Raw genomic sequence first — 18,461 nt, 5'->3', positions numbered from 1 at the left:
TTAACATTTACTTTAATAATGAGATACTTTAAAAACAAAGGAAAGAACATCGTGAGATTAATTATATTAACATGTCCGACAAATATTTATACAACTAATTTTTATACAATATATTTATACAAATAATTATAACAACGTTATAATTATTTAAATCTGTAGAAATTTAATATTAATCTGAAGCTTTATGTTACCATCTTTTGCATAGTCTGAAGTAATCTTTTATGAAATAATTGTGGTGCTTGGGGTGCAAATAGAAAATCCAAATGAGTAAATTTTTTAAATGGTATCTTATAATTATCCACCAGATATTTTAATTCCTTCGATAATCGAAAAACATCCTAGAAAGAAAACAGAATAGACAATAAAGAAGCACTTTTTTTTATCATATCTAAATACAAATTACCTACCGTGACATCCGACAAAAAATCATTTTCGGCGTAATATAATATTATAGGTACCGAAATTTTAGATGTGTCATAATTAGGTGGTTCTGTGCTATTATAGATTTTTAGATTTTGCTCCGGTCCGTAATCATATTGCCGAAACTTTCCAGAAAATATCTCTTGATTATAATGATTTATTACCTTGTATGACGTACCAGCAGGAGTATGACCAAAAATTATAGGTAATAATGTCTAAAACGATGTAAAAGTTTAGTGTTTCTTTCTACATTTGTTTAACGAAATAAATATTGTTACAACTTACATCGTTAAATTGAGATTTATCAAATCCACTAATTATGTTTAATCCCAGTGTACACATTTTATGTGCCATGGTACCACTATCGCAAAAATATCTTAATAAAAACATTACTGCATTGTTTACTGGAAATACTTCACCTTTACTGAAGTTATATAACATCAACTGTAAAAACATTTAATTTTTGTAAAATGTACATGATGTATATATATACACCAATATATTTCGAATAGATGAAAGTTAATACTATATACCGACAACTTAGCTGTAATAGGAGTTATAACATTTATAGGACTATTTAAATGATTCATGTAAGCAACTGGAGCAAGACTAAACATTAACTGAACTTTACTAGCAATATTTGGTCTTAGGGTGGACATTATGTAGAATCCTGTTGATCCCATAGAATGACCAATATAAGTTATATTATTTTTTGTTAAACTTGTAATATATGATATCATTGCTGGTATATCATATATACCATGTTCATGAAAACTGAAATAAAAATATTGTATAAAACATATTTTATAAATCTAAAATTTAAAAGTAAAAATATTATTTTTATTAAATATATAAGAATCGATAAAACGCGCGGTAATATCTTTCGATAGATGCGTGCATAAAGAAAAGAAAAACAAAATGAAGTAAGAGCGGGCGATTTGCGAGCAATAATAGTCAGTTGCAAATAATATTCCAAAAGAATTGAATCTGTAAATATCACTTTTCTTATTTTATTATTTTTTTTTTTTTTTAATAAAACCTTAGAAATATATGAACGTAAAAATATAGAAATACATACATACCTAAATTCCCAAAATTTGGAATCTGATGTTGACAAATACTTATGCGCTTTTGAATAAATGTTACCACGATAATTACCAAGCCATACGTCATACCCATAATCAGCTAATAGAAAAGCTAAAACAAAATGGATGTTTTTTAAATAAATGAAAACAATTTTTCGATAAACTATAACAACTTCTTGCGTGTATTCACCGTTTATATTGAAGAAAATTAAAACAATAGACACCTATTTATGACTTATTATATTATATATTTTAATTATAAAATAGACTTCATATCGAAACTAATTAGGCAATTCGTTTAAAATTACAAGCAAGACATCTTCATATTCTTTAAGTGTTCAAGAAAGTATTTTATAAAATTTCAGTAAAATTTTAAGACATTTCCTTAATCTTAAACTGTTAATTATTTATAATAAAATGAGAACAATCTCTTAAATCCAACATAAATCTGGAAAATATCATGATTCATGCAGAACTTCTCAAACAGAATTTAGAAATTTCGCTTATATCAAAACATTTTCACGAGGATTATGGAACCAGTATAGAAAAAATATTAATGTAATAGATTATCGCAATTTATAGCTTATTTGTCGCAATTATATACGTGTAATACTGAAAAATAAAACCATTAAATAAAGATTTAATAATATAAAAATGAAACACACAATATATATATAGAGAGATATACCAAGAGAATTTTTTGGACCGGTTAATACCCAATGAGCAGAACTACAAAATAGGCCATGTTGCAACAAAACGGGGGATGATTTAGATTTGCCCGGAATTCGATGAAGCGTCAAAAGATAACCGTCTTCCGTCGATATATAATGTGCCTCGGAAGGATAACCATATTTTTGTATTAGAGGTCCCTAAGAAAAAGAACAAAAATATTAAATAAAAATATACTAAATATTGCAGGATTTAAAAAAATAATTTCAAAACAGAACAAAAATAATATTTCTGTGAAATCAAAGAATTAATTCAAGTGACTTGGAATTTAAATTTAATATAAGAAAATAATAGATATATTAATAGTATAAGGGTCATGAATGTAAAAAAAAAATCTATAACAAAATAACAAACGATGGTATGTTGTCCTTCTTTATGTAAATGATAAAATCAACTTTTATCTTCGCCAATTACTTAAGAAATATTTTAATTGTAAGAAAACTATAAAAATAAAATTATTATAAGAACTATTACAGGGAAAATGAAATTTATAGAAAATAATAAATTTTTTCAAAATAGGAAATGATCGGAAAAAACAAAAACATTTACACTTACAGTATCGAGATCAATGTCCGGATTATATTTTCCATTGGTTGCATAATTATCGTTAGATAAAATCTTCTTAAATATATTAAAATTTTGTAGTAAATTATTTTTCCTAGATGCAATTGAATTAACAAAAATGTGAATAATGAGAAAGTGTAAAAAAATTATTTTCATTTTAACCACGATATTTTCTATAATGTTTCTTATTTTATTTTAACATATAAAAGTTTTATTAAAACGTCAAAAGATCTTTTGCTATCATACGACTAACATTACGCGCGACAAATGCTCAATTATAACATTTATACCAGACTGGAACTTTTATAGATGCATCCTCGTAATGCTTCACAAAAAAAAAGAAAAACGTATTCTTTACAATTATCAAATCCTAATCACATAAATTATAAAATGTTAATGTATATCACGGATTATTATAAAATGTCAGACACGTACCATGTAATATAATTTTGACAAGAAGAGAACAATGAACGCAGACGTGCCCATACTCCTGAATTTTACCACGGAAGATTTTGGTATCGTTTAAGAAACGTGCTTTGTCTTAAATTTTATTTACGTCAGCAGAACTTCTCTCTAATTAATAAATTTTACGCGAAACATTAAAGATGTCACATCTTAAGCGTTTATATAATTGTTTAAAATGTTAAAATATTACTATTTTTTATCAAGTTTATCTTTATATTAAAAAAAAATGGCAATATCTCTAACATTGCTAGAATAAGAAGTGCTATTTTTTATATCTATCTTGTAACTGAAAAGATCGATTATGAAATTATATTATTAATTATAATATTATCACACGTTGATTGATTTTATCCAATATTTCAAATGTATTTATCTTATCACAAAAATAGCATTTTAGTATCGAATGGATGGAAAAAAATATCAAGATATTTCTAATTAACATTTATATGAAAATGAATACATATATCAAAAATAATATATGTATAGTTAAAACAATATATACATGCTTAATTATTATTAATTAATTACTTACTTAATATTAATTAGTCCCAATACGAAGACTGTATAAGTAAAAATTATAAAGAAACATTTTTATTGAGAGATAATTTAATAATCCGAATATTATATTTTTATGATAAGCTTTATTACATTCATAAAATATTTATATTTGGATAATTTTAACTTATAGACCTACTTTAATTTTCCTTTTATAATAACAGAGATATATTTTTATTATTTTATCACTTATAATTGAATCATTTTTTCTATTATATTGTATGGTAGAGAAAAAGAAAAGTGTTATGAAAATATTTAATTAAGTAACAGATACATTAAGATATTGGAGAAAATATAAAAACTTATATACATCTGTTAATATCGACAATGTTTCTTTTTACTATCTTTATGCTCTATCTTTTAATGTACTTAATATTCTACTATAAACTAATTCCGGGGCTTGTATAGCCCACATAAAGTCGATATGATTAAACTTTTCATATGGTATTTTGTACATATCAACGATGTTTTTTAATTCCATTGGTATTTGAAGTAGATCCTATAAATGTTAAAAAGTTATTGTAAAAACGGTACATTAATGAAAATCTATTGTAATTAAATATTACATACCTTAATATTAACAAACCAATCGTTTTCAGCGTAATAAAGTGCTATAGGTACTGAAATTTTAGATATATTATAATTAGGTGGTTCAATACTATTATAAATTTTTAAATTTTCCGATGTGCCGTAATCAAATTGTCGAAACTTTCCAGAATTCACTTCTTGCAAATAATGTACAACTGTTTTAGTTGAAGATCCAGCTGGCGCATGACCCAAAATTACAGGTAATAACGTCTAAAAATGAGCAAAATATTTGTATTAACAAAATATTCTTCAATCTATTTAATAATATAAATAACTAACAGCGTTCATTTGAGGTTCATCAAATCCAGTAAGTAAAAACATTATGTTACTACATATTGCAGTTTCTATAGAATTTATATCGCAACCATATTTAGCAAGAAATTTTATTAAATTATTATGTGGAAGAAATTCATTTTGACCTAAAACACGTGCGAGAAACTGCAAAGAAAACAAAAAAGAAATTTTTTATTCTCATAATATATATATCTCAATAAATTATGAATATAAATAATTAGTAAACATTACCTGTAAATCACGAGAAAAGGGGGCCAAAAATCGTATAGGACTTTTTATATGAGTCATGTAAATAACTGGGGCAAGACTAAACATCATTTGAACTTTATTAGCAATGTCTTGTCTCATAATTGACATTACATAAAATGTTGTTGTTCCCATAGAATGACCAATGTATGTCAAATTACTTTGTTTCAAATTTGTAATATATGAAATCATCGCTGGTAGGTCATATATACCCATTTCATGCCAACTAACGTACAAAAATATTCTATGAAATATTTATGTAAAATTTAAATTTTTTAACAGAAAGATATTATTTCAAAAGAATACCTAAAATTCCAAAATTTCGGATCTTTCGTCGACAAACTTTTATGTGCTTTTGAATACGTATTACCGCGAAAATTACCAAGCCATACATCATATCCTTCATCAGCTAATAAATAGGCTATACAATAAAGCATAAATTACTTACATAAATAATTATTCAACAAAATTTAACAGGAATTGTGATTCTATCTTAAAGGCACAATCTTCAAAAGTTTATAGTAATTTTAAAGAAAAATAGAATTATATATACCAAGACCCTTTTTTGGACCAGAAATCACCCAATCAGCAGAACTCGCTAATAAGCCGTGTTGAATTAATATGGGATGTGATCCGGATTTTCCTGGAATTCGATGAAGTGTCAAAAAATAACCATCATCAGTTATTACAACGTGTATTTCAGAAGGATAACCATATTTCTTTATCAATTTGTCCTGAAATAATCAGTAAAGAATTTAGATTAGAAACATAATCAATATTATAATGATTATAATTTCAAAGCTTCTAAGGAATAATGTCTTTTTGTAAAAAAAATCTGAGTAATTTATTAAATGGCCTATAATTAAGATTTAGTACGATACAAACAAACTCTAGCTATTATAACGATTTATTATTGCAAATGTATGATTCAAAATGTATTCTTGTTTTATTTACTAAATAAGATGATAAAATTCACTTTTACATCTAGATTATTAACTTATAAATCATTTATTGTTTACTCACTTATTATAAGTAAGAATTAAATTTACTAATAATAAAACAATTAAATAAAAAACTATTAAGAAGAATAACAATCAAAGAATATAAAGATCACGCGTATTCCTTAAATTTTATTAATTTAGATAAACTTACTGTACTAAGATCAATATCCGGGTTAGATTTTCTATTAAACTCAGTAGAATTATCGAGCATATATTTCTTCATTTGTTCATCATTTATAGAAATATTCTCCAAGCATGCAACCATCTTGACAAGAATGCAGATGGTGAAGAAAAATACGAAAATTATCCTCATCTTAATAGCGATATGTTACTTAGTTTTTTTCACTATTTTTCTTTATATAAATCAGTTACAATCAAGGTCAGTAAACGTCAACAAATCTTCTGCCTTTGCTCGTTCAAAGATGTTACAACTAAGACGGCAAATATATTACTGTCGTATTAATACTTAAATTAATCTCAATTAAGAGCGCTTATAGATATGAAGTTATATTCACTCAAAAGAAGGCAAAGAAAAATTAATTTATTGAAACAAGAAAGAATTTACTGATTCTTCATTATTTAATTATTATCAAAAACTTTAGTCATAATATTATTTTAAATAAATAATATTATGTCATTTTCGCTAAAATAAATTTGTCATTTTCGGTACAATAAATGTCATAGAAGTATTTTATCCTTTTTAAAATAAAAGATATTTACTAAATTGGTTGATAAATATAATTTCAAAATTTTGTAAAATATAATTTTTTTGTATTTGTAAAATATAATTTCAAATATAAATTTAAAACTATTTATTTTATATTTATAATTAATAATCTTTATTTTATATGATTACAAGGTACTTCTGAAATTTATTTTTCATCGTACGATTATTACTACGTTAGCAAATTAGGAAATTTTATTGCCAAAAAAATGAAAACTGTCATACGATATAATGATGTTTTTTTTCTCATATATATTGTAATATGTTTATACTAACTTAAGACGTTTCAGATTCAGAATATCGTATAACTTTGATTTTAAATCTATTATAAAGTAAGGTTGGAAATTAATATTACAAAATATTCTCTTTTTTGAAAATAAACATTCGACGAACCAAAAGCCATATACTAAATGCAGAGAAGATTTAGATTGTAATCCGCATTGAGATCCTATCCTACTCTCGTATCAACTCTCGAAATCAAATACATTTCTATAACTATTTTACTATTAAACTATAAATTGAAAGAAATGATGGCAACATTTTCTAAGATCTAATTTTGAAAAAATTCACGTCGGAAAAATTTGACAGATTATTATCACTAATCGTATAAAATTATTTGTTAATCATACTGTTAGATACTAATCAATAAAATAAAAACATTTATAATCCTTAGCAGGTGTTACATTTCGATATCTAATATCTTCAACTTCAACATGTTTATTATCACAATGTACTTATAGTATTATATTAAACGGTTTATCGTTATTATCTAAAGCATTTAATCGATTCCATGATATCCATTTATACTTAAATTTTTCGCGATAATGTTATGAATTCTCAAAAACAAAGAAAAATTTGTATTATTCCGAATTCCCGATATCTATAAAATAGGATATTTATGAATAGATAAAAGATATAGATAGAATCAGAGAAAGATAAATATATTTTATTCCACTTGAATGTTTGAAAAATAAAATAAAATGATTAGCTTAAAAGATCACTTAGATGATTAAACAATAAAAGAAATATTTTATTGAGCATGTCATTTTTGTTACAGCAATATCATGAAAACCTCTAATCGTTACATGAAAAGTGAAATTTTAGACATGAATATTAACATATACGAACAAATAAAAAATAGAACTTTCCAATATTTGTATTCCGTATCTAATAAACAATAAGTAAAATCTCATTACTTTAACTGTAACGAAATGTTTACAGTGCCTCTCTCGATAAAAAAGAGAGATATCGATCGAACAATTAAAGATCGATCGGTATCTATTTTTCTATTCGATTAATCATACTTTTTTCAATAATATTCAATGAAAATAAAAAATTTTGAAGTATAAACATGTATACTGTCGATTAATAATATAGACTACTTATGCGTATTTAATTTTATTTTAGTTTTTATATTATTATATTAATTATGTATATTTTCCAATACTTTCAATAATTCTTATGTAAGTTGATTATTACAATGTCATAAAAATTTTAATGAAAAAAAATAAAAGCATAAATCTTTGGTACATCTATTAATATGTTTCTTTTACTGTCTTTATACTTTAGCTACCTTTCATTGTACTTAGTATTTTATCATAAACTAACTCCGGTGCTTCTATAGCCCACAAAAAATCTAGATGATTAAACTTTATATAAGGTATTTTATATTGATTGATAACATTTTTTAATTCTCTTGACAATCTAAGAACATCCTAAAAATGAAAAGAAAATAGATATAAATATAATATTTTTAATTATTCATTGTGTTATTAAATGTTACCTACTGTAACACTCGCACACCAATCGTTGTTGGCATAATATAATACTATAGGCACTGAAATTTTAGATGTATCATAATCAGGTGGTTTTACGCTATTATAAATTTTTAAATTTTGTTCTGGTCCATAATCAAATTGCTGAAACTTTCCAGATTGTATTTCTTGTGCATAATGTACCATTGTTTTAGTTGAAGCACCAGCTGGCAAATGTCCAAAAATTACAGGTATTAATGTCTAAAATACAATGAAAGATAGATAAATGTGTTTCAGTTTGTTTAACACAGTAAATATTTCTGTAACATACATAATTGAACTGAGATTTATCAAATCCGAAAAGGGCAAATAATATATTGCTGCATATTTTATGTTCTAAGATATTAATATCACAACCATATTTGGCAAAATACTCTATTAACTCATTATGTGGAAGAAATTCATTGTTACCTAAAATATCTATAATCAACTACAATTAAGAAAAGGAATACTTTAGTTTATAAAATGTCAAAAAATTTTGGTACATTTTCAACTTTAAGAGAATAGTAAATTACCTTTAAATCATGTGCAAAAGGAGCTAGCAAACGCAGAGGACTTTTCATATGTTTCATATAAGCAACTGGGGCAAGACTAAACATTATTTGAACCTTGCTAGCAATATCTGGTATCAGGGCGGACATAATATAAAATGCTGTTGTCCCCATAGAATGACCAATATATGTCAAATTGCTTTGTTTCAGATTTGTAATATATGATATCATCGCTGGTAGATCATATATACCCATTTCATGCCAACTAATGCAAAAATATTATATAAAATATTTCATATAAAACTAGGATTTAAAAATAGAAAAAATATTGTTTCTAAAGAATATACATATATTATACTATTAAAAAAAATATAAAGATATATAAAATTATATATTATACCTAAAATCCCAAAATCTGAAATCTTTTATTGATAAACTTTTATGTGCTTTTGAATAAGTATTACCACGAAAATTACCAAGCCATACATCATATCCATGATCGGCTAATATAAAAGCTATAAAATAAAATAAGAAAATATTTGATATAAATAAAAATATCTTATGAAAAATTGTTACTTTATTTTGTACGAATAAAAATAATCTTTAAATAAAATTAAAAATATACCAAGACTCTTTTTTGGACCAGTAAGTACCCAATCAGTAGAACTCCCTAATAAACCGTGTTGCACTAATACTGGATGTGATTTGAATTTTCCCGGAATTCGATGAAGCGTTAAAAGATAACCATCCTCTGTAGATATGACATGTGCCTCGGAAGGATAACCTTCTTTTCGTATAATTTGCGGCTGAAAGATATCAATATAAAAGATTACAATCAAGACATATAATATTTGTTATAGCATTTAATTGTACAATGAAATAAATATAAATATATAATAGAATTTGAATCTAATATAATACAAGGGACATTTACTTATTTAGAATAAGAGATTATCTTTTAAAAAAATCACTACATGAATAAAAAAAAACGTTGAAATATGATTCATATTATATTTTTATCTGAACGATAAAATCTCGTCTTTATTCTGTACTAATAAATCATTTACTACTTAACAAAAAAGTATTTACAAAAGGAGAGAAAAAGAAAACGCATTTAAATATAGTCAATGACGTCAATTCATAATATCGTATGAATCGTACCAATCATAAACAAGTATGGATAGATTTATATAATGTTTCTTTAATAATCAAATTTATACTTAACAAAAATAAAAAGTCGTTTCTACTTACAGTATTAAGATCGATATATGGATTGTATGTTTCATTTTTAGAACCATGACGATACTTTGATATAAATTGTTCAATTGTTTGAATATTAGGAAAAAGCATCAGAAGTGTAACCTCAAAAATTAAAGTACAAATGATAAAAACATATAGAAAAATCCTTGTCATCTTAACTAGAATGCGGTAATGTTCCTTGATTTTCTTGGTCAAATAAGTCGCAGTAAATGCTTAAATAACACACTTGTTTTGATCAGAAATGTTTATAAATTCGACATTATACATTGTTTTTATAAAGATGTTATTCATTTACTGTACTTCTGCTATAATAAATTTGTATTGTTCTAAATGTCTTTTTTCCTATTATTTACGTATATCTAATCGCATGCTATATATTCGCATTACAAAGCTTTTATGCGCAAGGTCAAAAAGTTAACTTCCCTCTAATAACCTATATACAGTTACTCTCATAAATATTCGGGTATCGTAGTGATAACAAAATTATTGCTTCATATATTTATTTATATGCTTAACGAATTTATTTTGTTGTAATAGGTTAAAGTACTTCCAATACACATACGTACAAAAGCGTTACATCCTCCTCCATAGTCAACAGACTAAAATCCCATAGAAAACTTATGGAATTTATTGAATTGCAACATTAAAATAACGCCGATGAAAACAAAAAAACATATGAAAACTCATTCAATAGAAGAGTGGGGACGTATACCGCAAAATTATTTAGAAAAAATAATTTTTCGTATACCTACGCGTATAAGAAAAATAATTAAACAAAGGGGACAATTAACAAAATATTGAAAAATTGTTATCGTTTAGTTTACGTATTATCAAATAATTATGGACTGTTAAGTGACCGAAAATTTTTGAACTGTATTTAATTTTGATAAAATTTAATATGTATAAAACAATAAAAAATAAAGTATATATTTTTGTACATATATGTATTGGAATAAATACTTTAACCTATTACAACAAAATGGATTCAGTAAATATACGATAAATAACTACAATATATGAAACGATAATTTTGCAATCACTATGGTGTCCGAATTTTTGTGAGAGTAACTGTAAACCTTATTGAAAATGTTACTACAAAATCTCAATAAAAATTTATTATTTTTATTATTACAGTTATGTTTATTAAAAAATAATTATAATTTAATAATATAATATATAATAATAATATACAATTTTTCTACGCGTTCCTTTATTAATAACGAGACAGTAAAAGAAACACATCTAATGATGCGAAAATCATATTTTTTTATCTCCCTTCGTTCCTTCATTTAAAATTTTGAATATGATATAATTAACAGTTTTTAACAATTAACAATTGTGATATAAAGTCTGATCAATTAAATTTTGCTTTATTTGAAAAAATGACTATGCATATATATAAAGAATAATAATAATTAGAACAACATATATAAATTCAAATCTATTTCTATATGTCATATCCTTAGAACGTTGTAAAAAGTTAATTACTTTTGTTATACTTTTATTTTTATAAAATTCTTTTAATAATTAAAATATTATCGTGCTATTTCTATTTCTTCTTTTTTTTATTATGTAAATATTAAATATAGTTGAGATGCAAGTATTTTTATAGTTATAAAAAAGCAGTACATCAAATCAATTGTAAGAATAAAATAAAGAATATCAAAACAGCTGATTCTATTTGGTTCATATATAATAATAAAAGTATATATCTAAGAAATTGTAGTAATTATTATCATTTAATGGTTACAAAAATAGTAATTAAATAGAAATTTCAAGGTTCTCTTAATTTGAAGTACGTGTTCTATAATTATTTGTTAATTTAAACTACATGATTTATTATTCTTTATGCATTCATTAGATTTTTAAATTGGATTGTATGTGATATTAACTTATCTAGAAATAATAACAGTATTCAAATGATAGAATTAATAGAACTACTTGAAAACATTCCTGAAAAAGAAACAATATTATATTGGTTCTTAACTAATGAAATCATGAAATTAGAGGCTGCCATAATTTCGAAGTTATAAGTTTTAAGTATAATTAATATGACGAAATATTTTTGTTATTAATTAATATATATATATATACATATATATATAAATAAAAAAATGCACCTTTACTTAATTCAATTTTTTGAATTATTTTGTATTATATTGTAAATAAAATATAAAAAATAAATGAAAATACGAATAGAAAATACAAATAGAACAGATAATATGCTTTTGTTAAAAAAACTTGATGACATTAAAAGTGAAAATAAACGATTTATTAACGAATGTATATCTGGACCAAGTCCTATTTTAGGATTTAGCAAAGCTAATGAGTTAATTGGTTTTCTAATGAAAACTTTATAACTAAATTCTCAATTAGATCTAATGAGATATAGATAAAAACTATTTCATAACTAGCATAAACTATACTAAGCAGATAAAAGGGAAAATAGAAATCGGATTTTGAAGTATGTATATTGTAAATGTATCTGAAAAATAAATATGTGAGTTCTTACAAATATTATTGACTTATTTATTTCAATATTTTACTTAAAAGAATACGTAATAATATAAATGTATATAAATATAAAAATAATACTTTAATTGAAATTTAGTTAATTTTTATTTTCCAAAAATGAAGTTCTCTATCACTACCTGCACAAATATATGGATATTTATAATGCCAAGACAAACCTCCTACAATTTTAACTTTCCCATGTAATATAACTTGTTTTAACTTGAAGTTACTAACTTTTAATAAATTATCAGGTCTGCCAATACTTGCTACAATGTGTTCATAAGTAGGAGAGAATTTTATTAACAAACCACCTTCTATATAAAGTGTCCCAGATTCTAATGGTCGACTAAAATCATACATTTTTTTATTATATTATTTATGATTACATGATCAAGAGATAATAAATTATGTAATTGAACTCTTACCTTGGTCTAGATACATCCCATAAGAGTAATTCTCCAGCTGCTAAAGATACAACTTTTAATGGATTAGAACCCCAATCCGCAGAGGATAAAGGAAGTACTCCTGCATCAAGTGAAATAATTGCTTGTTGATTTCTGACATTGTACATATGGATCAATCCATTTTTTTCTGCAACTAACAACTTTCCAGATTCTTCACTATGCCAGCATACACTCATACCAGGTGATGTTAAATGAAATGTTGAAATACATTTTTGATCTTCTTTAACAGCCCAAAGCTTGCAAGTATGATCATCAGATGTTGATGCTAATAATTCACCCTCAGGTTCATAAGAAATTGAATTTATATAATCTATATGACCTTCTAAAATCTTAAATAATATAATTTATTTTATAAAACCTGATTATATGATTTATTATTATTATTATTACTATGTTTTCTAAGAAAATTTACCTCATATATATTAACATCATTTAAATTACTATTATACATTCGTATTCTAAAATCTGTACCAGCAACACAAAATGTAAGAATTTTAGGAACAACACTTAAGGTTGTTTCTGGACTCCATGCAATAGCATTTGGTCTAGTGTCATGATGAAATGTTCTTATTAAATTATAAGCTATATCTTCCACAGTATCATCTTCATCCTACAAAATTTAATAAATGTATTAATATATACTTTATATAATAGATTTTATTAATATATCAAGAATTATAATTTTATATAAGTTAGAAATACTCCCACAAAGTTATAATACAACATTTAATACATTAAAATTATTTACTTTACATCAAAATTTACCTGAAATTTGATTGTACCAATTATGACTTCTTCTTTCAAACCAATACAAATCAGTTGTTGGGACCATTCATAAGGAGAAAACTCTACACAATAGATTTGTCCTGATAAATTTAATTTAATTGTAGGAGGTGTACTCAATGTTTCATCCATTTCTTGTCATTAATTATAGAAAGGTATATATGCGTCAAAATTAAGCGGCATAACCTTAAAAGCATACACAAGAAAAATCCTCGTGGTTCTTAATTATGGGTTGTTTATGACATATTGGTTGGTAGAAATGTATTCTAGTTTTTTCTTTTTTGAGATATAGTCATAGAAAAAGTATAATGTAGATTGATATAAAGTTAGCAAATAATTTATATATTTGTCCAGAAATGTTTACATATATGATATGTTACTATATTTTTTTTATATATTTAATAAATAATTTTTAGAAATTAAAATACTTGTTTTACGTAGGTACTTAAGTTCATTTATAAGTATAATAAGTAGTAAAATACAATCTTAAACTATTATTATTATTATTATTATTATTATTATTATTATTATTATTAAATGATTTTCATAGACTATGTTACACAATGAATGAATAGTGACTGTAATTTGATTGGCTAATAATTTAAACCACAATGATCTAATGATCTTAAAAGATTTAATTAAAAGCATAAAAATAATTATTTATGTAACAGTATACTATATTTGTCTTTTGCATTATTTATTTTAAACCTAGCAATATATTTATTTAAGTGTAACAAATTCCGTAAATGTGATAATGGAATGAAATTACTAAAAAAGCTCAAATTTAATTAATATATTTAGGTTATGATATGTTGCATTTGTATGTAGAAAATGAATATATACAATTGTCATGAAAAAATAAAAATCCTAGTTGACTCATATTGATGTTTATTTAGAATATATCTTGTCATTATATAAAAAATATGTAAATATTTCCAAAAATCGAATTTTAATACATATGTATATAAAAATGTTAAAAACATATTGTAATTTTTCTATACATCTATTGATACTATTTTTAATTTTTAGAGTTTATATTTACTAATCTGTTTTTGGGACTAAGAGATTTAAATCAGCATTTGTCAATGATGATCCTAAGAACTTTTCTTCACCACCACGCAAAGATAAATTTGTTGTAATAATATTAGTTTTTCTTTCATCCATCATTGCAGCTTGTAACCAGTTTGAACTGTTACATTTTGTGCAACTATGCAGAGGTAGTTTTTCAAGACTAATTGTTCTGTTACCACAATCTGAACATTTAAAGAATCTCTTAATAGCATTTATTACACGAATTGGATGTTTTTGTTTTTTACAAAAGTCTGAACTTGAAAATGCAGTGTATTTACATATTAAACATATTACAGCTTTGCACTCTATTTTAAAGGTTGATAACATCTTTTTTTCCATTTTTTCCGTCATTTCCAATTTATTGAAATATTTTTCTTTTTCTTCTTCATATGATTTTTCTATGAGATCTACATGCATAGATTTAGTTTCCATTAATTCCTTAAAATTATTTGGTAAAAAATTAGACTTTTTTGATTCTTGTGTTTCTTCTATGTGTTCATTAATTTCCCTTGTACGTTTGGTACCCCTTTTTTCGTTCTTTTCCAAACTTATTTTATTTGGATCTTTAGGCTTAATTATACCATTTTGTTGAACCCATTTAATAGCATTTCTTTTCGCAATATCAATTTGTCTCTTAGTAATAGGTTGAGAAAAATCAATTTTACCATTATTGCAACCTATACCTAAACGTGGCGTTGATAATAAGGATATTCCTGTATTTATCATTTTTTTTTCTTTATTTTCTGTAATAATAAGATTTTTATTTCCAGTACTTGTAGATTGTGAAGATGATGGTACTAATTCCATTTTTAATTGTTTATTACTATTCCAAACTTTTAATTTATTTATTCTTTCATAATCTTTTGCTGTTTGATTATGTTGTAATTCTACAGAAATGATTCCTTTTTTTATTTCTTTGTTATTTTCAATAGATTTAGATCTATCATAATGTGTTTCAGAAAGAAGAGCTAAACGTTTTTGATCATGTGTACGTAATCTGTCACTTTCCTGTGCACGAATTGGAACAAATGGTTGCATACCATTACTATTAAAAATTCGTGATGTTTGTTGAGATTTACTTTTAGGAAGATCTGATGAAAATCCACGAACACTATTATTATTTGATCCTAAATCTGCTCGTTTAGAACATTTTTTATATTCTTGTTTGACATGATATATACAGAATTCACATCGGTTAATATTTACAATAGAAGTACATGGTTCTCCATTTTTCTTTGTTGATTTGCATTTTCCCATATCTTTTGATTTTCCAATGATCAACATTTTTTGAGGAGTATCAATAGACAATGTTGCCTGATCAATGTAATCCTTAGATTCTAGAATATTTGGATTAAGAATACCAATTACAGTACCAAGAGTAGTTTTCCAAAATGTTTTATAAGCAGCACTAAATAAAAAAATAGAAACTGTAGTCATGTTTTCAGATAAATCACTAATTTTCCATATACTATATGATGAGCCTTTTTGTGAAGTTTTAGTAGGTGATTTGTTAATTAATACTCCAGCTATTACCCAATCATTAGACAATGTACCTGATGCTATACATGTTTTAATTTTTGAGATTGTTATAGCTGATTTACCGTTCATTTGTTCTCTCATTTGTTTAGAAGATATAAGTGGATTAACAATTCTTATTCCAAAAAAAGGATCACTGTACACATTATTTTGCACGGGTGATAAATTTTTAACATTATTGTTCGATGTAATACTTTTAACAGAAAGTGATCTACTATCTCTTTCATATGTTGCAGAAATATCTTTCTTTTTTACTTCATCTTTCTTTAATAAAAGTTTTACATTACGTCCATATTCAGAATACTTTTGTTTTTCAAAATAACGTTTGTCTTCATCATCTGAAGAATCAATATTGTCACCAAAAAGTTCATCAATATTTTCACTATTATTTGCCTTCTGATTACTAGTGTTGCACTTACTATTATTTACTTTGTCAATACATGTACTATTAGATATAGAATCCAAAAAATTATAGTCCATTTCTTTAATAGTTTTCGTTTTTGTAGATTCATTTTCTTCTATATCACTGTTTGATAAAAGATCATTCAAAATATTAGCTCCATCAGAATCATTATCACTATCCATATTTGAAATCGACAAATTTTTAATAAAATGTAAACATTAAGGTTATTCACCGCCTTTTGTCCTTAGCGTATAAGACTTCAGCGACAAATATGGCCAAATATTAACTACAAACGCACTAGAGAAACATTGTTCCCACGTGTTTTCATTGCATATAAGCTTGTGTAGGTTATAATCCTCTAGCACGTAACATAGCATCAGAGTTAATTAAACGTTTGTTTGGTTTTGTTGATATTAAATGTATTTATCGATCTGAAGAACAAGATTTAACTCAATTGAAATATTAAATTGAAATTATTTTATATTTAACGCATTTTACGAGATATGTGATGTTTAAATAACTAGATTATTGTTTAAATATTAGATTATTGTATTCTGTGTATATCATACATTGTTTAAACAATTGTAAAATTATCAAAAGTACTCATTTTTTAATTTAACATATTCAAAAAGAGAAAGCTTCAATGTTTATTATGAGAAGATATGATTTCTTGAAAATTCGCAAGAAAAACAATCACGCGAAATAACATGCGGAATATACTCAAGAGAGGACAGAGATTCTTGTATAACAGCAAGTAAATTGGCTATATTGTAGTTTGTTCTTTTAAATATATTTTTTCTTTAATTATTAGAAATTATCATTATCATATATAATGTAGGATGTAAATAATTTATATAATATTTAAGTATATATATACATATATATATTTCTTTTTTTATAATTATTCTCATTATTATATTATATATCATTTCTATTGTAATATTAATAATACAATATTAAGAAAACTAGTCCTACAGAAGAAACAACGAAAAAAATAGCGCTGGGAGTTTTACTTCATAGATAGTGTGGAAATAAACTAATGTTTTGATTTTTATAAAAATAATAATATATAAGTATATATCCACTAATTATTATTTTTGATCAAATAATTGACAGAATCTTGATTTTAGTTACAATTTTATATACTTCATATTTGTTTATAGAATTCTACTATATCCAATCTAGTTATTTATTATTAGCAATGTAAACTATTAGTACTTTAAAATTCAATTGTTCATCAAAATTGTTCAAATTTCATCAAATATATCTGTAGTCCATTGTTGACATAAACCATTATAAAACTAGGGATGATGAAAAGCTTTAATGTGTTAACGCTATATAAATAACCAATTGTAATTTTATGCAATCATTAAGGCGAAAATATGACTACGAGTTAATGTGTCAAATAATATAATTTTCTTTATTTATAATTCTGCAAAATAACTTATATAAAT

At 24.4% G+C, this 18,461-nt stretch overlaps 3 protein-coding genes across 3 annotated transcripts; all 3 read right to left on the bottom strand.

Annotated features, from left to right (window-relative positions):
• Window positions 1-126: 126 nt before the first annotated feature.
• Window positions 127-10,723, bottom strand: LOC124424784. Its single transcript, XM_046964287.1, has 21 exons — window positions 10,228-10,723; window positions 9,602-9,782; window positions 9,377-9,491; window positions 9,001-9,241; window positions 8,757-8,915; window positions 8,459-8,686; window positions 8,240-8,386; window positions 6,099-6,272; window positions 5,500-5,680; window positions 5,253-5,367; window positions 4,932-5,172; window positions 4,686-4,844; window positions 4,389-4,616; window positions 4,171-4,317; window positions 2,790-2,990; window positions 2,194-2,374; window positions 1,503-1,617; window positions 954-1,194; window positions 706-864; window positions 408-635; window positions 127-338 (listed from the first exon to the last, which is right to left on the bottom strand). Exons 1-21 carry the CDS (start codon window positions 10,387-10,389, stop codon window positions 183-185), a joined length of 3,759 nt encoding a protein of 1,252 aa, XP_046820243.1. The 5' UTR covers window positions 10,390-10,723; the 3' UTR covers window positions 127-182.
• Window positions 10,724-12,831: 2,108 nt separating this feature from the next.
• LOC124424703 (nucleoporin Nup37) lies at window positions 12,832-14,231 on the bottom strand. The gene is made up of 4 exons (XM_046964108.1): window positions 13,980-14,231; window positions 13,627-13,824; window positions 13,176-13,543; window positions 12,832-13,096 (listed from the first exon to the last, which is right to left on the bottom strand). The coding sequence occupies exons 1-4, from the start codon at window positions 14,127-14,129 to the stop codon at window positions 12,844-12,846; spliced, it is 969 nt and encodes a 322-aa protein (XP_046820064.1). The 5' UTR covers window positions 14,130-14,231; the 3' UTR covers window positions 12,832-12,843.
• A 636-nt stretch (window positions 14,232-14,867) lies between these two features.
• On the bottom strand, window positions 14,868-18,432 carry LOC124424701 (protein MCM10 homolog). The gene has a single exon (XM_046964106.1). The coding sequence runs from the start codon at window positions 17,187-17,189 to the stop codon at window positions 15,039-15,041; it is 2,151 nt and encodes a 716-aa protein (XP_046820062.1). The 5' UTR covers window positions 17,190-18,432; the 3' UTR covers window positions 14,868-15,038.
• Between the last annotated feature and the right edge of the window lie 29 nt (window positions 18,433-18,461).

Source organism: Vespa crabro, chromosome 6 (genome assembly GCF_910589235.1).
Source record: "Vespa crabro chromosome 6, iyVesCrab1.2, whole genome shotgun sequence".
NCBI classification, from domain to species: domain Eukaryota; kingdom Metazoa; phylum Arthropoda; class Insecta; order Hymenoptera; family Vespidae; genus Vespa; species Vespa crabro.
The sequence above is the reverse complement of the archived record's forward strand: the minus strand, read 5'-3'. Positions and strand labels throughout refer to the sequence as shown.